Source organism: Zootoca vivipara, chromosome 6 (genome assembly GCF_965207765.1).
Source record: "Zootoca vivipara chromosome 6, rZooViv2.hap1.1, whole genome shotgun sequence".
NCBI lineage: Eukaryota > Metazoa > Chordata > Lepidosauria > Squamata > Lacertidae > Zootoca > Zootoca vivipara.
In genome coordinates this window covers 85,311,044-85,334,623 of record NC_142589.1, presented here as the reverse complement: position 1 = coordinate 85,334,623, position 23,580 = coordinate 85,311,044, and the positions used below count along the sequence as shown (strand labels likewise).

At 47.7% G+C, this 23,580-nt stretch overlaps 3 protein-coding genes and 1 non-coding gene across 22 annotated transcripts in view; 2 read left to right on the top strand and 2 right to left on the bottom strand.

Annotated features, from left to right (window-relative positions):
- Positions 1-597: 597 nt before the first annotated feature.
- Positions 598-704, top strand: LOC118088046 (U6 spliceosomal RNA). The gene has a single exon (XR_004692907.1). It is a non-coding gene; the product is annotated as a U6 spliceosomal RNA (small nuclear RNA).
- On the top strand, positions 600-6,476 carry LOC118087576 (uncharacterized). Of its 4 annotated transcripts, none has more exons than XM_088672921.1 (5): positions 600-757; positions 3,563-3,860; positions 4,675-5,291; positions 5,970-6,111; positions 6,244-6,476. In XM_088672921.1, exons 2-5 carry the CDS (start codon positions 3,680-3,682, stop codon positions 6,315-6,317), a joined length of 1,014 nt encoding a protein of 337 aa, XP_088529047.1. In that variant the 5' UTR covers positions 600-757; positions 3,563-3,679; the 3' UTR covers positions 6,318-6,476. The 4 variants fall into 4 exon arrangements, with proteins under 4 accessions (XP_088529047.1, XP_088529046.1, XP_060131397.2 ...); XM_088672920.1 differs by having other exon boundaries at positions 5,970-6,115; XM_060275414.2 differs by lacking the exon at positions 600-757 and having other exon boundaries at positions 2,877-3,860.
- Positions 6,477-8,510: 2,034 nt separating this feature from the next.
- NDUFA13 (NADH:ubiquinone oxidoreductase subunit A13) lies at positions 8,511-14,605 on the bottom strand. Its single transcript, XM_035121018.3, has 5 exons — positions 14,498-14,605; positions 12,759-12,837; positions 11,486-11,557; positions 9,893-9,962; positions 8,511-8,737 (listed from the first exon to the last, which is right to left on the bottom strand). The coding sequence occupies exons 1-5, from the start codon at positions 14,595-14,597 to the stop codon at positions 8,618-8,620; spliced, it is 441 nt and encodes a 146-aa protein (XP_034976909.1). The 5' UTR covers positions 14,598-14,605; the 3' UTR covers positions 8,511-8,617.
- A 6,223-nt stretch (positions 14,606-20,828) lies between these two features.
- GATAD2A (GATA zinc finger domain containing 2A) overlaps positions 20,829-23,580 on the bottom strand; it is an 86,642-nt gene continuing 83,890 nt past the window's right edge. For 13 of the 16 annotated variants that reach the window (XM_035117248.3, XM_088672911.1, XM_035117254.3 and 10 more), the window contains one exon: positions 20,829-23,258. In XM_035117248.3, coding sequence (XP_034973139.1) covers positions 23,125-23,258 — 134 coding nt within the window. In that variant the 3' untranslated portion in view covers positions 20,829-23,124. The remainder of the gene's footprint in view (positions 23,259-23,580) is intronic. The other 3 variants (XM_035117256.3, XM_088672915.1, XM_088672916.1) reach the window with 1 other exon arrangement.

Sequence of the window (23,580 nt, the reverse complement as noted above, 5' to 3'; positions counted from 1 at the left end):
GGGTCGAGGAGAAGGGTAGTGTTAGGAGTTTTTAAGGCATTTTGGTTGGTCTGTTGTTTTCTACATTCTGACTGCATTTGAGAGAATCTCTGCTTACTCTCCTGCTGAAATAATGCTGATGATATAATTCGGCATACATGAAATTTTGTAAAGCCAGCTGATTGTTTTCCAAGTACAGTACTGTATTGCACATGCCGAAGGAGAACGCCCAATCCCTCTTCACCCCCTCATTTGACCTCTTGATTCCCTCTAGTTCTAGATGCCCCATCGCAGAAGCACTTTTCCTACCTCTTTGTCCCAAAATTCACCCGCCCCGTCAATCTCATTATGAAGACCCCGCCTCCTTTCCCCATCATGCATCGCCAGAGCAATGCCCAGTTTCCTTTTATGTTTCTCCGATTTTTTTGCTGCTTTCCTTTAAAAAACTTTACTCCAGAGGAGAAGAGTCGCAGAATCATTTCCTTTGATTAAAAAATGCGAGAAAAGTTCTAAAGGGAAACAATGGATTTTTACCATGATTTCCATTTATGTTCACCGTAACCAAGCAATATTTCCATCATCCGAGGTTTATATAACAGCTGCGCGCCTGTAAGTTACGTGCTCGCTTCGGCAGCACATATACTAAAATTGGAACGATACAGAGAAGATTAGCATGGCCCCTGCGCAAGGATGACACGCAAATTCGTGAAGCGTTCCATATTTTGCAATTATTGATAGTGACCCACATGCAAAATATATTCATGCTGTACATGTACCGGTATGTGTTTTTTTTTAAAAAAATAAATGCATCCTCTCCCTCCTCTCTTTCCTCCACCTCTCTACTTTGCAAAACTCATAACCACTTTTGCTATGTTTTGCTTTCAATGTGGGGAAGAAGGGCTCTGCCATAGAACTTTTACCGGTATTTTCAGAGTAGGCCCACTTAAATCAGTTACCTACTTATTTGGTGTTTTCCCCCCCTATTCCCATCTTATTTCCCCCTCCAAACACAATTCATTTCCCCTGCCTTTCCCCCCAATTTGTCCTTGCACAACAGCCCTGCGAGGTAGGCTACAGGCTAAGATGCCCTGCCTAGGCCTCTAGCTCTAGGTTACACTGTCACGAAGTAGTGATCCTGTGATGGGGCCTCAGGCAGGTAGTAGCAGTCCCCAAAGTGGAGGGGGGGAGTATGTGATGGGGCTGGCTGGTTGCCAGCACCACCACCCCCAAGACCCTATAAATCCCCATGGGGAGAGAGAGAACATGCCACGTTTTAGACTTGCTGCTTGATGTTCTGTAGCTGGTGCCAGAGAAGAAGCCCATCAAGCCCAATAACCCCTTCAGTTCCTGTGTGCGACAGACTAGTACATGGGTAGGCAAGCTAAGACCCGGGGGCCCGGATCTGGCCCAATCGCCTTCTAAATTCGGCCTGCGGACGGTCCAGGAATCAGCGTGTTTTTACATGAGTAGAATGTGTGCTTCTATTTAAAATGCATCTCTGGGTTATTTGTGAAATTCACTCATTTCTCTCCCACCCCCTCCACAAATATAGTCTGGCCCCCCACAAGGTCTGAGGGACAGTGGACCGGCCCCCTGCTGAAAAAGTTTGCCTGGATTAGTAGCTTGGAGGGAGGGCTGGGGAAAGCAACCCCTTCCTTGACCTAAAGGTAAAGGGACCCCTGAAAGAGGCACCCCGAAAGGGAGGGAAGAAGCCGGCCCAGCTTGAGCCTCCCTCCCTGTAGGTACAGTCGCGGACGACTCTGGGGTTGCGGCGCTCATCTCGCTTTACTGGCCGAGGGAGCCGGCGTACAGCTTCCGGGTCATGTGGCCAGCATGACAAAGCCGCTTCTGGCGAACCAGAGCAGCGCATGGAAACGCCGCTTACCTTCCAGCCAGAGCGGTACCTAAGAGATTCGAACCGCCAACCTTCTGATCAGCAAGCCCTAGGTTCTGTGGTTTAGACCACAGTGCCACCCATGTCCCACTAATGGTACTTAAAGGTAAAGGCACCCCGGACCATTAGGTCCAGTCGCAGACAACTCTGGGGTTGCGGCACTCATCTCGCTTTACTGGCTGAGGGAGCCGGCGTACAGCTTCCGGGTCATGTGGCCAGCAGGACTAAGCCGCTTCTGGCGAACCAGAGCAGCGCACAGAAACGGCGTTTACCTCCCCACCGGAGTGGTACCTATTTATGTACTTGCACTTCATGTTTTCGAACTGCTAGGTTGGCAGGAGCAGGGACCGAACAACAGGAGCTCACCCCTTCGTGGGGATTTGAACCTCCGGCCTTCTGATCGGCAAGCCCTAGGCTCTGTGGTTTAACCCACAGCGCCACCCGTATCTTAGACTACTGCAATTCAAAGCAGCCGGTGCAGAACTCAGTGACCAGGTTGCTCACCGGAGCAAGACAGTTTGAGAATATTGCACCGAACCTGGTCTGGCTGCTCCGGCAACCAATTGTTGTCCGGGCCCAATTCAAAGTGCTGCTTTTGACCTATGAAGCCTTAAATGGCTCAGGACCACAATACCTCAACGGTGTCTATCCATATGAACCTACCCAGACCCTGAGATTGTCATCTGAGTCCCCTCTTTGTGGGTGTCCCTTCTGAGGGGCACGATAATGGGGCCTTTTCTGTGGTGGCTCCCTGTTTGTGGAATGCTCTCCCCGGAGGCCCCATTGCTACATGATCTTCAGGCACCAGGAAAAAACATTCCTTTTTAAACCGACCTTCGGCTTTTACCTGTCTATGGGTAGGATGTTTTAATCTGTTTTTTAAAAAAATAGAATTGTCTTTTAGATTGGCTTTTTCATGCTTGTTTTAACATAAACATATACAATCCAAAGACAATTAATCTTTTCTCTTATTTTTGTTGCCTTCCCACCCCATTTTCCCTAGTTGCTCTTTCTCTCCTTCTGTTGCACCTTTTTTTTCTATCTATCAAATCCCAATCGCTATACTGTACTGTATTATAATCTAATTCCTTTTGCTGCTCCTTGCTCAAAACCTGCTCGCAAGTTCATCATATTATAACATTTCTTTAAATAGTCCGAAAAAGGCAACCATTATTCCATAAGAACACACACCATTAGCTTCTCTTAATTCTGCTGTTAATTATGCACAGGCAAATAATGTATTCTCATGCAGAATGAAATTCAAGAGCTCTTGTCCGTCCTGAATCGCACCTTAATCCTTGGTAACCTTGCCAATTCTTGCAGGAGGAAAAAACAAATATTGTTCCACGGGGCGGCCAAGCTATTATTTAAGCATTATTTCCTTTGTGCGCTTTGTGAGCAGAGTGTTTTGAAGCACTCCAGCCCTCATTGCTTAGATACTAGCTGGGTCTGAACACAGCAGAGAAAATGTCTGCGAAAAAGGGACATTGAACGGAGCCCCGGAAAGCGGGAAATCTGCCACACAATACGGATTTGGTGGGGCCACGCAAGCTGAAGGGTCCCAGCCCCAACACCCTCCCCCCAAAAAATTATCCGAAAGGCCAGTCTATCTCTTAGAGGTGGGCAACGCCATCCTTGCATCTTTCCTGGTCTCCCTTATCGCCTCCTTTCCCATCATCTCATGAACAGAAATCAGCTAAGCAGTGGTCACTGAGATCAGCTGTGCTAGAGGTCAGCTGCGTGGAGGAGCAGGAGGAAAGAAGCATCTCTTCAGAGCTCAGCTGCTTCGCTGGCGAATGAGCACGGATGCTCGTTGCGCTCAGCTCCCACCAGTCGTTGCCCGAGCCAGCAAAGTGTGTTGCTCCCTGGAAGAAGACGACAGTTATGATGCCAGCCGGCTGGGGTCCCCAGGAGGCAACGAGGCCGCCGCGCATCATTTGGGCTGATCTCGTGATCCGGGTCCCCCTGCACCAGGGCTGGTCCAAAGGTAACCCCTGTGCAACTGTACTCATTGCATGCGCTTGTTTTTGTCTCGATTTTTGCTGCTTTAATTTTCATCTGTCATTACAGCTGTTCTCTCTGCAGCCCTGTAGTGGGAAGTTTTTTTAATGTTTGATTTTTGTTATGTTTTTATATATGCTGGAAGCTGCCCAGAATGGCTGGGGAAACCGAGGCAGATGGGTGGGGTGAAAATAATAAAGTAATAAATTATTATTATTATTATTATTATTATTATTATTATTATTATTATTATTACTACTACTACTACTACTACTACTACATTGCAAAATGAAATGGAAAAAAGACCTGCCATTTCAGTAAAATAAAAAAATTCCTTCAGTAGCACCTTAAAGACCAACTAAGTTTTTATTTTGGTATGAGCTTTCGTGTGCATGCACACTTCTTCAGATACACTTGAAACAGAAGTCAGACCCTTATGTATATACAGAGGGTGGGGGTGGGTGGGTGGGAATGGGTGATGGGCTGATGGGAGTGGTAAACCTGTAGATGGCTGTTAACGACTGCTGATGACTGCAATTGGTCCTGCGGGGGGGGGGGAGCAAGGGCTGAGGCGCTAAAGAAAGCTTGATCATGCATAATGAGATAAGAATCCAATGTCTTTGTTCATCCCAGGTGGCTCCATGGTTTTAAGCTTGGTAATGAGTTCCAATTCAGCAACTTCTCTTTCCAGTCTGTTCCTGAAATTTTTCTGTAATAAAACAGCTGCTTTGAGATCTTGTATAGAATGCCCTGGGAGATCGAAGTGTTCTCCTACTGGTTTCTCTGTCTTGCCATTTCAGTGGCGCCCAAAGAGATGCAAGACGCGACCTTTGCGGCAGCGATGAAGCAGTACCCAGGAATCGAGGGTCACAAATTGGGCCAAAGGAGCAGGAGGACGCACCTGCCTCAACGCTGCCAGGATTGCATCCGAGGAGCCGAGGCAGAAGACAGAAGGGAGCCCATTGCCCCGGCCTGCCACGCGGTGCCTCCCTCGTCCGCTCAAGAAAATGGAGACTCTCGAGAAAAACGTGCCGTCCGGACAATCCTGGTCGACCTGAGACCCATCCTGGAGAAAGTGGTGGACTCTTCTCCAGAGATGTTGGAGAGAGACCCCCCAAACGACGAAGAACACCTGCAGATGGAGAGTGGAGATCTCCCCACTGAAGGAGGAGGAGGAGGACACACCTCAGAGATGGCCATTGCTGGTTCCATAGATTCCGGCATCCATGAGGACATTTTGCCGCCTCTCGCCAGGGATCCCTTCCGAGAACCCAGTGCCCATGCCAAGGCCCCAGAGATCTGTCCTCAGTCGGGCGACTCAACTGAGCTTCAGGCCGCGTTGACCCATGAACCGAAACTCGGAACGGCCGTTTCCTCGCCTAAGCCAGGAGCAGACCATCTATTGCAATCGATCAAGGTAAATTCACACACCCAATATGGGTGCTGCTGTGACCTAGGTCTGTCCGTGCACAAGGATGGGTTTCCAACCAGGAATGAGCAGATTTCTTCTTGGTACCCTCGCCGTCCAATGCCAGGTTGCTTAGTGCAACTGGAATGTACTTTAAACATGCTCAAGGACAGACCCTTGCAGGTGTCACTATTTTCCAGGGACGGTCACACGTTTACAGGAGCCGTCCTGGTTTCTGATTCGATCCCGGAATGTCCCGCTTTCCCTTAGGGTGTCCCTATTGTAATCAGAGAAATGTGGGAAGATATGGAGGTTATGTGACCCTTGAAGCAGTCACTAGACAACCCTTAGAAGACATCTGAAGGCAGCCCTGGAGAGGGAAGTTTTTTAATGTTTGACGTTTTATGTTTTCAAATATTTTGGAAGCTGTCCAGTGTGGCTGGGGCAACCCAGCCTGGGGCAGGGTATAAATAATAAAAATAATGATCATTATCATCATCATAATCAAGGAATAGGGCATTCCTATTTTCACTGGAGAAATATTAGAAGGTATGCCCTTGTCACTAACAAGTCATGTCTCCCTCCCTACCTTCTTGGGTCAAGCGTTGGACATGCCCCCAGTTTGAAACATTATCTTGCCTCTTTTTCTTCCCACCCCACCTTGCTTGCCTGCCCCACTTTCCCCAGCCTTCCGCTTCCCTCCCAGACTTCCATCTCCCCACACAGCTGCTGCTGCAGAGACTGCAGGAGACCACCACCAGCCGGCATCACTCGCTGATCGCGCAAGTCCTGAGTTCGCTGCGAGAGGAAGAGCAGCCGCCTCTGGATGGTGGGTAAGGAGCCTTCTTTCTCCCAGGCACACAAATGTAAGATGGGGTACACCTGGCTTGCATTTGAAAAGGATCTAGGGGTCTTAGTGGACCACATGGTGAACATATTCATCCTCTCTCTGCACTTCCAGGCACAAGGCAACCCCCCTCCTGCAGCTGCCCAGCATCAAAGCTTCAGAAAGGAAGAAGGGTGGCCAGGAGATGAAGCATTTCAAGCCCGGCCAAGTGGCCGCCGAAAGGATGCTCGGCAAGTTCACCTGGCACAGGTGCCACAGGGCTGTCTATGGGGCCGGCTCAGCCCCACAAGCCACAGACCATTGAGTTGCTGCAAGGTCTTTTATTAAAGATGTTGTTACAAAACAAACGAACAACTTAAGAGCTTTGGTTTCTATGGGTCCATTCTGACACCACTCAATGAGGTTTTGCTGGTAACAGGGGTTTGAACTGAACTTTACTCTGCTCAGGGCAGACCCACTAAAATTAATCAACCCAAGCCAGTCAATGTCTTTGGATTTCAACAGTTCTACTACTCAAGCTGAACCAATTATTTTGCAAGGTTAGACACACACACACACACACACACACACTAGCTGGCCCTGCCACACGTTGCTGTGGCTAATCCCTGTGACTGCCCCCACCCTGTGCCGATCCATGACGTATCCCGCCCCCTCCTCCCTCCCCCGGCTTATCTGTGTGATTCCCCCCACCCCCTGGCTTATCCCTGTGATGTCCCCCACCCTGTCCCAACCCATGACACATCACACCCCCTCTTCCCCCCCATCCCGGCTCATCCCTGGGACTGGTCCCACCATGTTCTCACCTATCCTGTCCCCTCCCCCCCCCAACTCCCACCCAGGCAAGTCAGTACCTCCATCCGGCCTAGTCTGTAAAGGCTTCGGCCTAGTATGTAAACGGGAGCTGAGGTGCTGTTGAGAGGGAATGTTTTATAGGTGCTGTACCAGTGTAGCTGCCACTAGAGGGTGCTGGTTTGCAACCTGGGTTTTGAGCTTCAAAAAAATGGGGTTTTACCTTGCACTGGGGTGACATCTGTGTAAGCAAATGGTATGCGGGCACTCGGTTATTCGCATGTGACGTTGTGTCCAAATTTGAATGCAATTGGTCAAGTGGTTTTGGTGTGAGGTGGATACTAACCCACATGCCCAGTTTATATATATATATATATATATATATATATATATATATATATATATATATATATATATATTCATGATTGTGGAGGTCTGTTTTTCCTCAAATGAATAAAATTAAGTCCAGTGTGCTGGCTTTAATTTTTGCTTTTTTGGACCTGTGACTGTTCATAGAATGGGGCCCCCCAAGGGTCATCTAGCCCAACCCCCTGTGATGGGGGCTTCGAAGCCAAAGAAAGAATCCCAAGCAGACAGCCACCCAACTGTTTTAAAAACCTCCAATGAAGCAGAGTCCACCATCTTTAGACAGGTTTCCTAACCACACATTCCTATCCACATCTACTCAGGCAAAGGCTGAGCTCAGCAAGGAGATACTCCCAGAAGAATACAGGATCAGGGCCTGAGCAGCTGCATGATTTCTGGATGCAAATCTGTAAACGCACACATACCGCATTTCATTTTCTAGTGGTGAAAGCACACCAGATAGCATTCCTTCAAATTTCAGTGCCTCCGTATGTTTTTCTCTTTCGGGGGCAATTTTATTGATTGAATTCATATTCTGCCTAGTCCTCCAAGGAGTTCAAGATGGTTCTCCTCAACAATCCTTAACTTTATCCACCGAACATTAAATTTGATGCAATTTGGCATTGATCTGTTAAAAATTTGGAGAAACCAATAAATATTAATTGGGAAATAAGAAAAAGAGGGAATCTTATCTGCAGAACAACAGTCCTGTGAGGTAGGCTAGGCTGAAAGGCACCCCCAACCCACCCATGGAGCTTTGTGGCTCAGCTGGAATTTTAACACTGGCCTCCCATATAAGAGTCCGATGCTCTAAGCCAGGCACCCCCAAACTACAACTCCCATGATCCCTAGCTAACAGGACCAGTGGTCGGGGAAGATGGGGATTGTAGTCCAAAACATCTGGAGGGCCGCAGTTTGGGGATGCCTGCTCTAAGCACTCCGCCCTGCTGCCTCTCTCTTGGACTCTCAGCTGCTCACCCATCACCCTTATCAGTGGAGCCCCTGTCAAGATCTTGCCCGCTCCCAGCACCCCAGAAATGGTTAAGACTTGTGGTGCTGATAACAGCAAGGTCGCAGGTTCAATCCCCATATGAGAAAGCTGTTTATTCCTGCACTGCAGGGGGCTGGACTGGATAATCCTCAGGGTCCCTTCCACCTCTGTAATTCTACAATATAAGAGGGAGGATGGTTACAGGAGCACAACAGAAGCACGCAACGAAAATGTGTTCCCTTCCAGATTTTTTTATTGAGAAATATATCGTGAGAAATGGGCTGCTACCCCCCACAACAGCCCTCTCTCCCCACCTCCTGCCAATGTCGACACCCGGGCAGCTCACACGTAGAACTGGCACCCGAATTTCATTTCTTCCAGCTTGCTATTCGGGTGCAGGAAGTAGAGCTCGTCTAGCGTGGGGGCCGTCCAACGGGTGGTGTGGTAGCGGGACTCGCCCACCTGGAAGGAGGAAGAGGAGAAGCGGGTCAGGGTGGTGGGCAGGGGCTATCGACAACCTGTCGGCCTCACGTGGGTCAAGCAACATACCGTGTTTCTCATATTATAAGACATGTCTTATATTAATTTTTTCCTCAAAAAAACACGACATGGCTTATTTTCAAGGGATGTCTTATTTTTTAATAAAGTGCACGCGGGCGCTGTTTGCCGGGCTTGTCAAGCCCAGCAAACAGCGCCCGCCGATCTTTGGTGACAGGCGGGGGTGGGGGGAGAGCGGAGCACGATCTCCGCTTCCCTCCCACCCCCGCCTGTCACACAGCACAGGGACGAAGATCGGCGGGCGCTGTTTGCCGGGCTTGTCAAGCCCAGCAAACAGCGCCCGCCGATCTTCGGTGACAGGCGGGGGTGGGGGGAGAGCGGAGCACGATCTCCGCTTCCCCCCACCCCCGCCCGTCACACAGCACAGGGCTGAAGATCGGCGGGCGCTGTTTGCCGGGCTTGTCAAGCCCAGCAAACAGCGCCCGCCGATCTTCGGTGACAGGCGGGGGTGGGGGGGAGAGCGGAGCACGATCTCCGCTTCCCCCCCACCCCCGCCCGTCACACAGCACAGGGCCGAAGATCGGCGGGCGCTGTTTGCCGGGCTTGTCAAGCCTAGCAAACAGCGCCCGCCGATCTTCGGTGACAGGCGGGGGTGGGGGGAGAGCGGAGAACGATCTCCGCTTCCCCCCCACCCCCGCCCGTCACACAGCACAGGGCCGAAGATAGTGCTTTGCGATAGTGCTTATTTTCGGGGTATGTCTTATTTTTCACCAACCCTTTGAAATCCTGTCATGGCTTATTTTTTTGGGATGCCTTAAAATATGAGAAACACGGTAGAACTTAAAAGAACAAAAAAAAACCCAACATCCTTATGATAAGTGATACCATCTCTGATCACTTCTCGTAGAGGCACCGCAGTTCCGTCTGGCAGCTTCCTTCTTTGGTCGCTTGGGAGAGTCGCTAAGCTCGCCATAGGTGAGCACTAATTCAAAAGAGGACGCTCTCATTCCACTGTATAGGGGACTTTGCTCTTTTAAGGCCAAGGGGGTGGGAAAGCGCTTGAGCAACCCCATTTTTTAAAACACTGCCCCCCAGAAGCAACCCCAGATTGGTCCTCACCTGCCAGCCGGGGACGTCCTTCATGATCTTGGCTTCCTCGTCCAAATTCTGCCGCAAGAGGCGCAGGGTCCTTTAGGAGGGGAGGAAGACGAGAGACGGATGAGTGAGTGAGGCACAAAGTGAAAACAGCCGAGTTGCACAAGTCCGTTGATTTCAATGGGTCTACTCAGGTGTAGGGCTGATGTCCTCTGCTGTTTTATTTCTGAGGGTTGGAGGCTGGCTTACCTGCATTTTTATTTGATCCATTGCTAATTATCACAGCAACACCTGCTTGGAGAAGGACCTGGGTGTAACTCAAGGATTTTGCAGGCTACTGGCCACTAAGCAGAGGTTGGGTGGCCATCTGTCATGGATGCTTTAGCTGAGATTTCTGCATTTCAGGGGTCCCTTCCAACTCTACAATTCTATGGGGGGGAACCTAAAAAGCTTTGACTCCCAGACTATATCTATTTCTGAGGAGAGCCTGGGGCCCCGCAGGGATTCGGCTCTATGGATGGAATGTCGGTACTGTAATGCACAACGTTGATAAGACTCTTCCAGCTCAGACAAGCAAATGAAGCAATAACGAGGCTTTCAAGTTCGCTTGCAAAAGATGAGCATAGATAGAGACAGCCAGGTAATGACGAAAAGCATGGAGCAAGAGGCTAGGCACATCTTTCCTTTCCTTTGATAGGGTCCCTGCTAATCGCTGGCAGTTTAAATATGGACACACTTGCATTAAGAGCTGAAGGTTGCATCTTTGGCTAAACCTCTTCTGTGTTTTAGAAACTGAACGAGGGCATTTGCACGTGAACGCTGGCGAGCTGAACGAAGCTTACTCCTAGGAAGCTGTGCAAAGGATCACAGTCCTACTGACCCTAATAACTTAGCAACACACGGTTATTAATAATAGTAACAACAATAATCCAATTTATTACCCACCCTGCACCTTCAGGTCCCAATCACAACAATTTTTAAAATCCAATATTTAAAACACTTTAAAACAAATTACAGTTGCAGAAACAGGGTGGGTCCTGAGACTCTATCATCATCATCATCATCATTTATTACATTACCCTACATTACATTACATTACCTTACCCTTCATCCATAGATCTCAGGGTGGTTCACAAGACAGACACACAAAATACATAAGAAAAACAAGAGCAAAACCATATTCATAGCTGCCAAGTTATCCCTTTTTTAAAGGGAAATTCCCTCGCGAGAAAAGGGAAAACTTGGCAGCTATGCATATTCCACAATGATTAATTGATGTCGGCTTTTAAGACTCCTTTATGGTTTTAATGCTGCAAACCACCTTGATACTGTATATATTTTTAAATTGATGTAGCAATTATACAGATTTAAAAACAACAACAAATAAGTACACACTCTCTGCTGGTTTATGGGTGTGCTTCCTGGATCAAGGCAAATACCTGCGTTGCGTTTGGGGGCTCTCCTCGGGGGGGGGGCGGTGGTGCCGCAGTGGCTATCACAACAAACCCGCCACAACTTCACGAATTCTGAGGGCTATGTCCATAGAGAGCGGAAGGACCCAGGAGGGGTGGGTGGGGGTCACTTGCTTCAGAGGAATCCCGTGGGATCCAAACATACCTCCGGTCGTTCTCTGCCATCAGAAGAGGAAGGAGGGCAACCCGTGTCTCCAGATCCTCAATGTTCAGACGTCTGGCGAAGGGAGAAATACATAACAATAATAATAACAACAATAGTAACAACAACAACAATAACACCCTGCCCATCTGATTGGTCCAGCTTCTGGGTTCGACAGTGGGGAGGGGGAAATCTTGTTGCGTTCTGCGCATGCAACAACAGGCGAATCCTGCCCCTTGTCTCTCTTTTCCCACGGTACTCTTTAACCAGGGTTTCTCAACCTTAGGTCTCCAGCTGTTTTTGGACTACAATTCCCATCAACCCTAGCAGTGATCAGGGATGATGGGAACTGTAGTCTGAAAAACAGCTGGACACCCAATTTTGAGAAACCCTGCTTTTAATGTATTAGTGGAGTATTATATCCCCATGACACTTGGCCACTAAAGTTGACAAGTCTGCAGCTGCTTAGTGTGTGTGAACATGCAGCAGAGTAAAAACAGAGAAAAGAATCTGTAAGGAAGTTGGGAATGAACATAAGACTGTCTCGCTAGGGTGATCCATGCCCTGGTTATCTCCTGCTTGGACTACTGCCATGTGCTCTGTGTGGGGCTGCCTTTGAAGGTGACTTGGAAACAGCCCTGTTTAGGGAGGTTTTTAATGTTTGATGTTTTATTCTCTTTTTAATCTGTTGGGAGTCACCCAGAGTGGCTGGGGTAGAAATAATAGAAGATTAATAAGAATAATAATAATAATAATAATAATAATAATAATAATAATAATAATAAACAACCAGTCCTGAAAGATCTTCACTGGCTCCCAGTCCATTTCAGAGTCCAATTCCAAGTGTTGGTGCTGAACTTTAAAGCCCTAAACAGCCTTGGCCCTGTATACCTGAAGGAGCGTCTCCAACCCCATCGCTCAGCCCAGACACAGAGGTCCGGCTCCGAGGGCCTTCTGGCGGTTCCCTCACTGCAGAATTGAGGTTATCGGTGGCTCAATTTCCAACCCTCGTTGTACAGCATGAGACTCTTAAATCTTAGGGTCATGTGTTCAAGCCCCATGCTGGGCAAAAGATTCCTGCATTGCAGGGGGTGGACTGGATGACCCTTGGGTTCCCTTCCAACCCTATCATTCTCTGACAGCTGGCTGCTGGGAGTCCAACGGAGGGTGGGCAAGTATGATGTGGAGGCTTAGATTTTACAAGAGAAAAGGGTCGTTTCAGCTTCTTTCATCACCCACACAGCATCTACTTAGCTGAGACACTACAGAAACTCACCTCCTCTCTCGGTTCCACTTCACTACATTGTAATAACCGTAGATGAGGGTCCCCACTCCAATCGCAAAGAGGCTGTAGCCTGGAGAGGGAAAAACACAAAACAAAAGGGTGATAGCATTCAGTGATCGCCTATACGAAGATCCCTTGAATTAAGGTTACTAGTCCACATTGAGGTTCTGGCTGCTTTGACAACTACCGGTATTCCCTTTTGGATGGGGAAATTAAGCTGAGAAGCTGTTCCAACGGCCAGTTCTAGTACTATAATGCTTGACCAAGTAAAGATTATTGTCTTTGTACCTGAGAACAGATTCTGAGCACTCCCTATCATTTGTGAATTGCATATGCAGATCATTGATTTACTGAACTGGCATGTGCTGTCTTAACAAAATGTTTGTTTGTAGGTTTCTCCTTGTACTTTTAGGGGCATTTTTCATTGTTATTTGGTTGGCTTTAGATGCTGCCCTGTTTGGGTTTCGTTTGTAGAACGAGCAAACGAATGATACCTAGATGACAAAGAAAGAGGAGGACACATGCGAGCTCCTGAACATTTTGTCTCCCCCTTTGGGAGAAGAAAAAGAGAGAGGGACTTGACCTCTATACAGTGGTACCTTGGTTCTCAAACTTAATTCGTTCCGGAAGTCCGTTCCAAAACCAAAGCATTCCAAAACCAAGGCACGCTTTCCCATAGAAAGGAATGCAAAAATGGATTAATCCATTGCAGACTTTTAAAAACAACCCCCAAAGCAGCAATTTAACATGAATTTTCCTATCTAACGAGAGCACTGATCCATAAAATGAAAGCAATAAACAATGTACTGCAATCAATCCATCAGTAGCTGAACTGGGTTCCACACACTAGTTACAGGTAGGTAGCCATGTTGGTCTGACGTAGTTAAAACAAAAAATTAAAAAAAATCCTTCCAGTAGCACCTTAGAGACCAACTAAGTTTGTCATAGGTATGACCTTTCGTATGCATGCACACTTCTTCAGATACTTATTCAGATCTGAAGAAGTGTGCATGCACACGAAAGCTCATACCTATGACAAACTTAGTTGGTCTCTAAGGTGCTACTGGAAGGATTTTTTTTTAATTTTTGGGTTCCACACAGTCACAAAAACAAAAAAAGAGAGCCGCAAAAACAAAAACGCAAAATAAATAGCAAAAACAGATAGACCCCAGTGTAACACTCCAAATGAAAGTGTGGCACTCAAATCGGAAGTGTAACACTCCAAGCGGAGCATGTCCGGCTTCCGAAAAAAAGTTCGCAAACCGGGACACTTACTTCCAGGTTTGCAGTGTTTCGGTTCCAAATTGTTTGAGTGCCAAGGTACCACTGTATTCCCATGATATGAGGCGCCACGGATTGCACTCACCCTTTCAAAGGAATCCTTACACCTAGGCTGCGTTGAGGACCCCGGCGATCCTCAGAGGTCCTCCCCATGCATGTAGGGGGCCAAACTGAGAATGGATCCCACCACTCGGGGAGCCGGGCATCCAAGCAGGGCGGCAGCCAGGACTTGTGTTGGGGTGGAACCGACAGGATTGGTCAGTTGGTCAGGTATTTCTATTGTTTTATTTGATGGGGGGGCAGCTACGCCCAGGCGTCCAAGGCTGGGTCTGTCCCTTTCTGACCCAGCTGCCTGAGCCCCAACCTCCCAACACCACCACCCCACCTCTGAGGGACCCAGGCGTCCGGGCGTCTCCCTGGGAGGGACGCGGGGAGGCCTGACTCCTCACCCGAGAGCCCCCTCCGGGGCAGGTTCCTCTTGTAGTCGATGGGTCCGTATCCGCCGGGCGGCGGCATGTCCTGCTTCACCTTCCCGGCTCCCGCCGCCATTTTGGAAGCGGGACGAGCGCTCCTGGCAGCGGCGCCCTCCGACGTCAGAGCCGCTGGCGGGCGCCTTGGCGTGACGTCACCAACGCTTTCCCCCGCCCCTTGCCAGAGCAATCGAAACCCCGACCGCCCTCTCCGTATTACCGTAACCACACGAGCAGAGGCGCACGTTGTTATGGGGAGCGGGGCGCAGTTAAAAAACGAGCGATCCCAGCCCTCCTGGTTCTTAGCGAAGGGTTGGAACTGAAATAGAAAAAGAGGAAGTTGCTAGGCAGCTCTGCGGGGTTCTACGCAGAGAAAGGGCTTTTTCCCGCCCTCAGCTGATTTCTGCATCGCAGGGGGTCGGACTAGATGACCCGTGGGATCCCTTCCAACTCTACAGTTCTTTCTCTTTACCCGGGGATCCCATCAGCGGGGATTGAACCCGAGAACTTCTGCATGCCAAGCAGGTGAGCAGCAGTCTCCCTCTACCAGCCACGCCACCCTGGCCCAGCCTTCAGACTGCTTGCTTTCCAGGAAAAAGGGGTAAATTTGTCCATCAGTAAAGTGCCTTTAAGCACCATGTGCAAAAAAAAGTGTCAGAGGTTAAGGGAGAAAATTGTATGTTTGGTAATATTTTGGAACAAGTTCAATGATAACTCAGGGATTTATTTATTTTTAATTTAAGTTGTATGTCCTTGTTTCTCAATCTGATCCTTTTCCACAGTTTTGTATGTTTTGTGGTATACCATGCATTGTGATTTGCCGTTATTTTATTGAGTACAGTTTAATTATTTTTTATTGTAATTTAATGCTCTGGTTCATGGGGTCACGGAGAGTCGAACACGAGTAAGATGACTAAACAACAACAACAACATTTAATGATTATTTGCTGATATTTCGCTGTTTACTATTACAGTACATTCTAATGAATTACTGAATACTGTTGATACAAATTGTTTATTTAAAGATTATGTTTTTATCATCACTTTTTGTATTGGGTCAGATTGTCTATTTGTCTTATCTTTGCTATTTTGTTGTTTCTTCAGCTCATAATTTGCCTTTCTATAGAAATATAGAAAGGCGGGATACAAATTAAAAGTGATATGAAAATGATGTCTACCGTAATCTAATGCTGCCTTCAACCTCCTGTAACAGTATTCCTTTATGCCCTTCAAAAAATTAAAAAAACTAAGTTTGGTCTCTAAGGTGCTACTGGAAGGATTTTGTTATTTTTTTGTTTCGACTACGTCAGACCAACACGGCTACCTACCTGTAACTAGTATTTATGCCCTTCAGTTTGTTTTGCATGCACGCACAAACACATATATACAATTTTGTTTTTTTGTTTTTTAAACCCCGATACATCCATCAGCATCAGGCAGGGATTGTCAGGGATGATGGAAATTGGAGTCCAACAATGTGAGGCAGTGTGGTGTAGTGGTTAGGGACTAGGATCCAAATCCTCCTTCGCAACCATGAAGTTCACTGGGTGGGGTTTTGCCTCTCCCCACCTAAGCCTACCTCACGGTTTAAATGACTCCTCAAAACGGCTAATGTGCAGACAGAAATCGGAAGCAGCCAGTCAGATCAGGCATCCCCAAACTTCGTCCCTCCAGATGTTTTGGACTACAATTCCCATCATCCCTGACCACTGGTCCTCTTAGCTAGGGAGCATGGGAGTTGTAGGCCAAAACATCTGGAGGGCCGCAGTTTGGGGGTGCCTGAGTCAGATCATCAAGATTTCTGGTGTTACCAGGGAGGGACAAAGGGCTAATGAAATGAAACTGGTCTAAGGTACTGGGTGTTTTTTTTGGGGGGGGAGGGGTGTGTTCATTTGGTCCCAATTATTTTAAAATAACTTTTAAAACTATACAGTACAAGGCAAGTCCTTGCCCTGCCTAGTTAGAAGTCCTGTTAGAGTTGGGAGAAGCCCTCAGCGTTCATCTAATCCATGGGTCCCCAAACAAAGGCCCGTGGGCCGGATGCGGCCCAATCTCCTTCTAAATCCGGCCCGCGGGCGGTCCAGGAATCAGCATGTTTTTACATGAGTAGAATGTGTCCTTTTATTTAAAATGCATCTCTGGGTTATTTGTGGGGCATAGGAATTCATTCATATTTCCCCCCCAAAATATAGTCCGGCCCCCCCACAAGGTCCGAGGGACAGTGGACCGGCTCCCTGCTGAAAAAGTTTGCTGACCCCTGATCTAATCCAACTCCCTGCAGTGCAGGAATAATGTTTAAGGATGCTCTTACTTGCCAGTTCTTAAGATTTTTAATGCACTCTGGCAGGAATCTTTACAAAGATTTTTAATCAGTTTCCAGCCCAAGCCACTGTTCCATCCTGTCTGAAATCTGCTACCATAATGCCCCTGCCAAAAAAAGCAAAGATAGACAGTCTGAATGACTTTTGCCCTGTGGCGCTAACACCCGTCAAAATGAAATGCTTTGAAAAAAACTGGTGCGGAATCGCATTATATCATGTTTGCCAGTGGGACTTGACCCTTACCAGTTTGCATATAGGAAAGAGATCCACAGAGGATGCTGTGGCAATGGCACTACATGCTGTCCTGACTCACCTGGAGAAACAAGGGAAGGGAAGATAAAAGAAGATTTGTAAAAAATTATGTGAAATGAGGATTGGGGAAAACGATATATTCTTTAGGGAGTAATTGGAGGCTAAAGGATACAATTGGAAGAAGTTAAAATGAATTTAAAGTCTAAAGTTTAAAAGAAATAGCATTGAATGAAGAATATGAAATTGTTGAGTAATTTTGTAAGTAATATGATAGCTGCGTATAGAGTTAGGAATAAGAATTGGGAAAGGGAGAGACGAGGAAGTCGAGGAAAATATATTAACAAGTTTTAGTTAACTATATGTTTTTATTTTTTGTATTTTATTATTTTTTATTTCTTTTTTGAATCTTATGTATTTTTCTCTTTTTTGTTTTCTTTTTTACTTTTTACTCTTTTTTGTATCTACTATAAAATCAATAAAAATATATTTTTAAAAAAGAAAAGAAACAAGGGAACTATGCGACTGTTATTTGTGGACTATAGTTCTGCGTTTAATACTCTTCTTCTGCAGAGATTGGTGCCCCAACTATTAGACCTGGGACTTCCACCGAGCTTTTGCAGGTGGGTACAGTATTAGATTTTCTATCAAACTGTTCCCAACGGGTCAGGATAGGTTCTCGCGTCTCTGCGGATCTCAGTATGAATACGGGGACGCCACAGGGGTGCGTGTTGAGCCCGCTTCTATATACGCCAGGCATCCCCAAACTGCGGCCCTCCAGATGTTTTGGCCTACAACTCCCATCATCCCTAGCTAGCAGGATCAGTGGTCAGGGATGATGGGAATTGTAGTCCCAAAACATCTGGGGGGCCGAAGTTTGGGGATGCCTGCTATAAGTTTGCAGATGATACAATGGTGGTTGGTCTAATAATTATGGCTGGAGAGGGGGAGACGGCCTATAGGAAGGAAGTTGAGCAGTTGGTGGAGTGGTGCAGGGAAAACCATCTGTATTCCTCAATTTAAAGAAAACAAGAGAGATAATTGTGGATTTTAGGAAATGCAAATTGAATATTCAACCACTTAATATCGAGGGGAAGTGTGTGGAACAGGTCTCGGTGTTTCGATTTCTGGGAATGGAGTTGAGAGATGATCCAACATGGGGAGCAAATTGCAAAGACCTAATGAAGAGAGCACAGCAGAGGCGATACTTTCTGAGAATCCTCAGGGACCTGCTGAGGGCATTTTACCACTGCAGTGTAGAAAGTGTATTAGCCTATGGTCTGTGTGTGTGGTTTGGGAGTTGCACGGTTGGGGAAAGAACAGCGCTGTCCAGGGTCGTAAGGACTGCGGAGAGGATAATTGGGTGGACTCTTCCCACTTTGGATCAAATCTATGCGTCCAGGTGCAACTCCAGGAAGCTGCAGATATTGTGCAGGACAGTGCGCACCCCGGAAATGATCTCTTTCAGCTTCTGCCTTCTGGAAGGAGGTAAAGGGTCATAAAGACCAGGACTAGCTGCCTGAGAAATAGCTTCTATCCAAGAGTGATTTTGGTTTTGAATGCAGCGAAAAGTAGTTTGTGAGGGTCTGTATTCAGCCATGGGGCATCAGTGTTTTAGGGGGCAAATCAGGAGGGGAATTAAGAATTTTTTAGGGGGTAATTATGCTGATGGTTCTGTAAGTTTGATGTACCGGTAGATGTTCAATTTCGTTGTTCTGCATGGGACAAGGACAATAAAGATTATCGTATCGTATCGTGCATGTTCAGAAATACTCGGAACACTCCCTCTCCTTGGAGGTTTTCTAAACAGAGGTTGGCTTGCCATATGCCAGGGATTCTTTAGCTGCGGTCCCTACATTGCAGAGGGTTGGGCTGGATGACCCTCAGAGCCACCTTCCAACTCTACAATTCTGTTGAGTTGAACTGAAACTAGTAAGGTTCCAGACTAGTAAACCCACTGAAATGAATAGGCAAAAACAAGCCACGTCCTTTTAATTTCTATGGGTCTGCTCTGAGTGGGACAATCTGTAGTGGAAAAAGAGGTTAATTGGCCAGATGGAAATCAACCAACCCTGCTAGGTAATCCTGTCTTTTAGGCCCAGTATCCCTGAAGGAGCATCTCCACCACCGTTGTTTAGCCCAGACATGGAGGTCCAGCTCCAAGGGCCTTCTGGTGGTTCCCTCCCTGCGAGAAGCGAGGTTACAGGGAACCAGGCGGAAGGCCTTCTCGGTGGTGGCGCCCACCCTGTGAAACGCCCTCCCATCAGATGTCAAGGAAATAAACAACTATCTGACTTTTAGAAGACATCTGAAGGCAGGGAAGCTTTTAATATTTGATGCTGTATTTGGCTGGAAGCTGGGGGTGTGTATGAGAAATTTTTCATTATTATTAGAACCGAGGAGGCGGCACCCCCCCCCCCCGGTTTGGGAACCACCGTTCTAGTCCTTCAGAGCAAAGTGATAGGGCATGAGCAATGCCAGTCTCTGGTGACACATTTTTCCAGGATGCAATGAGTTTAAATATGCACACACCACCACCCAATTTTCACCAAGTGCCTTCCAGATATATCTCACCCCCACCCCATATCATTCATCATGTCTACAACCCCCCCCAATAAATTATGCTAGTGATTTTGCTGTGGCTTAGGAGTAGGCTGAGGGACGCAGGTGGCGCTGTGGGTTAAACCACTGAGCCTAGGGCTTGCTGATCAGAAGGTCAGAGGTTCGAATCCCTGTGACGGGGTGAGCTCCCTTTGCTCGGTCCCAGCTCCTGCCAACCTAGCAGTTCGAAAGCACGTCAAAATGCAAGTAGATAAATAGGAACCGCTGCAGCAGGAAGGTAAACGGCGTTTCCATGTGCTGCTCTGGTTCGCCAGAAGTGGCTTTGTCATGCTGGCCACATGACCTGGAAGCTATACGCCGGCTCCCTCGGCCAATAATGCGAGATGAGCGCCGCAACCCCAGAGTCGGTCACGACTGGACCTAATGGTCAGGGGTCCCTTTACCTTTACGAGTAGGCTGAGGAGGAAGGCATTTGGGGGGGGGGAGATCAGCGTATGCCAAAGGGATGTTTGATCCAGACTCGGTAATGGGTAGCTCAGAGAAATCTGGACGGGCGCAGACGGACCACCTTGGCTCTGCAGCAAGCTTGCTAATTCTGAACGCTGGATCTGGTTCTTTGCTACCTGGGGAACACAGATTTTCTGTAAAGAAAAGGCCCAGATCAACAGAGGATGCTGCCTTATACTGAATAAAAACAAGAAGCTCCTCAGCGGCTCTCTGGGATTTTCGGCACGGAATCCTTTGCAGCCCTATGTAGAGATGCCAGGGATGGAGGACAGCTTAGGTCGGATACAACCCAATGGTTTCAGGTGGTCTGTTCCATGTTAAGACATCGCTGGACCCACAGCAGTGCCAGATATCATGTGTGTGTTTGTCTGTTAGGTGTTGGGCTAGGACCCGAGAGAGACCAGGGTTCGAATCCTCCCGTTCAGCCACCACGCTTGCTTAGGAGTGACCTTGTGTCAGAAGCCCTCACCCCTGGCCTACCTCGCAGAGTTCTTACGAAGATGAAGATGGGGATGACGGAGATAACCACATACTCGCTCCCTTGAACTCCATGGGGGGGGGGGGAGAGAGGTGGGATATTACAACATATAGACAGGTCCATGTAGAATAGTTAAAACCCAAATATCCACACTTGTGGGAAGGGGAAGAAGAAAGAAAGAAAGAAAGAGGAATTATAAGGAGCTTTTTATTACAATGCAACAGTCATACTTTGAAGAGGGGACCCCCTCCTCACCCCCCACCCCTGTACAGCAATGGTTGTTTTGTAATTATTTTTTTTGTATTTTTATAATTTTATTTTAAATTAAGTATCTAACTTGCTGCTAACAAAATACCAGACTGGCTCCCCACTGCCCCACCTGCCTGAAAAAAAGAGAGAGGCTCTACTGCACCAACCCTTCCCCACCCCTTCTTCTTTATATATAGATATATATATATATTTATATAATTTTTATTTTTATTTTGCAACGAACCCCTCTCCTATCAGCACTAGAGCTAGTACCAACATGTTGTTAGGAATAAGTCCTTTTAAAAATGGGGGCTGCAATTCCACCTCTAGAAAATAAAAAATTTCTTTTTAAAAACAACCTTAAAAACACAAAAGAGGGAACAAACTGTAGATGCTCCTTTGATTTAAAGCTTGGAGTATTCTCTTTTTTTGTGTGTGGGGTAGGGGTGGGGAATGCAATTTAAAGCAAAAATAAAATAAAATAAAGGTTACCCAAGGTGCTACTAGAAATTAAACATTTTGGGGGGGGGCAGGGGGAAGAGAATTTGCTTGTTGGAAGGAGGAGAATGAAGTTTGGGGCACTGTGAACAGGGTCTGGGGTTGTGCTTTGAGGACAGCGACAAGCCCTACGGAAAACGGTTCAAAGCGTACGAAGGCCGTTTTGCACACCACCACCCCAAAACTGGTAGCAAACGGGGGCTGAGGGAGCCTCTTATCTCGTGGCATAGCTGAATCAATTTTCTCTCCCACTCCCTTCTTCTTTTCTTTCTTTTTTATTTTAAAAAAAGCCTCCCCACAAAATTTCCTTTTCCAAAATCCACCGGACCTTTTCTTTTCTCCAAGTCACCTAAAACTGCATACAGCTTCTGGAGAGCCAAATTACAACTCCCCTCCCCGTGGGCCACAGAAAGCGAGGGGGAGAGGGGGTGGGAGGGACCCAGTAGAGATTTTAAAATAATTTTTTTAAAAAATTATACATCTCTTCTTCCTTGTTGGGATGGTTGAAGGGGAGAAGGGGGAAGAGAGGCTCACCCCCCCCCCGTTCATTCTCTCCAGATGATGGAAACTCCTTTAAACTGTCCAGTAAAGTTTTCGGGCTATCAAATGTCCGGGGCAAAACATCCATCTGAGACAGGATCCTGTTTATTTCAAAGAAAGACAAGACAGGTGCGCCTCCGACCCCCCCCCTTGACGCAACCTCCCCTCCCAGCCGAGTCCTGTCACTCCACACATCTTCGGGGTGGGCGGAGAGTCCGTTTTGCATTTGTTCACAACATAAGTTATCAGTGGGTTTGTCTTTTCTTAATTAAAAAATAAAACCAACGACCCTAAGAAGCCGCTCTCGCCCCCCTCCACCGCAACAACCCCCTTACTGCCCCCCTCCTTTTATCATGTTGCCACCATGGGAATTGTGAAGGGGGTGGGTGCAAAAATGAAAAAGGCAGGGTTGGAGCCGGTCCGTCCCCTTTGCAGATTTCTCTCTCCACAAGCGCTGGGTCCCAGTTCCACTTTCCGTGAGCGGGAAGTAGTACATCCTTGATCGCTAACGACCGTTGTACGATCGCTCAGAAACGGAAATAATAATAATAATAATTATAATAACGACAACGATAAAATCTAAAAAGGAACTAAAAAAAAGGCGGCCTTTTCTCTTTAAAGGGGAGGATGGGACGAAAGCAGGCGAGAAAGAGAGAGAGAGAGACAGAGCAGGTTTCTTGCGCAATTATTCCTCGTTATGTACTACCGCTGGCTGGGGGTGGGGTGGGGGGAATGACATGTAACTCCCCCCCCAAAAAATGCTAATAAGAGAGACAAAATAAGTTTCAGGGTGTGTGTGGCCAGCAGGAAAGAATGATAAAAGGGCGACTCTCCTCTCGAAGACAGCAGAACAAAAATGATAATAATGAAAATGGGATAATCCGGTTGCCTAATGTTCGTTGCAACCTCCCCGAGTGTCCGTTCCACCCTGCAGGGAAGTGTTGTTGCCCCCCCCCTGCCGCCGCCATTCCTTGTCGAAAGCAGCGTTGATGGGAGCAGGCTTTTCCCTCTTGCGACCTTTGCAGGTATGATCCGGGCGAGGCTTGAAAGCAGGCTTGCTGTTGTTGCTGTTTTTCCCACCGGGTAGTGGGATCCTGGGTGGGTGACGGAATCAAAGGTTGGGTGGGGGAGGGTGGGGAAACGGGGGGTGGGGACAAGAAGAAAAAGGGAGAAGTCTTCCACTCAAGGCGGAGGTTCCTGCGTTATTTCCACGTGGCAGACTGAGAGATGGACCGCGGGGGGATCATGTCTAGGAGGTACTCGCGCTGGCGGTCCACAGCCGAGGCAGCAGTTTTATGCACAGCGAGACTAGGGTTGACAAAGTTCAGCGTCCCACCTGGAGGGAGGGAAGAAAGGAAAGAGGGGGTCAGGGTGTGGGTGTGGGCCATAGCACACGTGAGCACATACAGGGTACGTGGTAACCGACAATCGTCACGCCGGAGCGTGCGGATGGTTTTGGAGGCAAAGCTTAGTCGGTAGAGCACGAGACACTCAATCTCAGGGTCCTAGGTTTGAGCCCCACCTTGAGAAAGATTCCTACATTGCAGGGGTTGGACAAGATGACCCTCATGGTCCTTTTCAGCTCTACCATTCTACTATTCTATTAAAAAATACGGGGGGAAATGCAAAATATCGAAAGGATCAGTTACTGGATCGCA

Bases quoted from the DNA above. Each gene is read 5' to 3' on its own strand.
- NDUFA13 (XM_035121018.3), bottom strand. From the start codon at position 14,597: ATGGCGGCGGGAGCCGGGAAGGTGAAGCAGGACATGCCGCCGCCCGGC. The intron at 12,838-14,497 runs GTGAGGAGTCAG...TTCCCTCTCCAG, and splicing joins GCCCCGGAGGGGGCTCTCGG to GCTACAGCCTCTTTGCGATT. The intron at 8,738-9,892 runs GTGAGGACCAAT...TCCTCCTTCCAG, and splicing joins AGGACGTCCCCGGCTGGCAG to GTGGGCGAGTCCCGCTACCA.
- LOC118087576 (XM_088672920.1), top strand. From the start codon at position 3,680: ATGCTCGTTGCGCTCAGCTCCCACCAGTCGTTGCCCGAGCCAGCAAAG. The intron at 3,861-4,674 runs GTAACCCCTGTG...TTGCCATTTCAG, and splicing joins GCACCAGGGCTGGTCCAAAG to TGGCGCCCAAAGAGATGCAA. The intron at 6,116-6,243 runs GTAAGGAGCCTT...CTGCACTTCCAG, and splicing joins CAGCCGCCTCTGGATGGTGG to GCACAAGGCAACCCCCCTCC.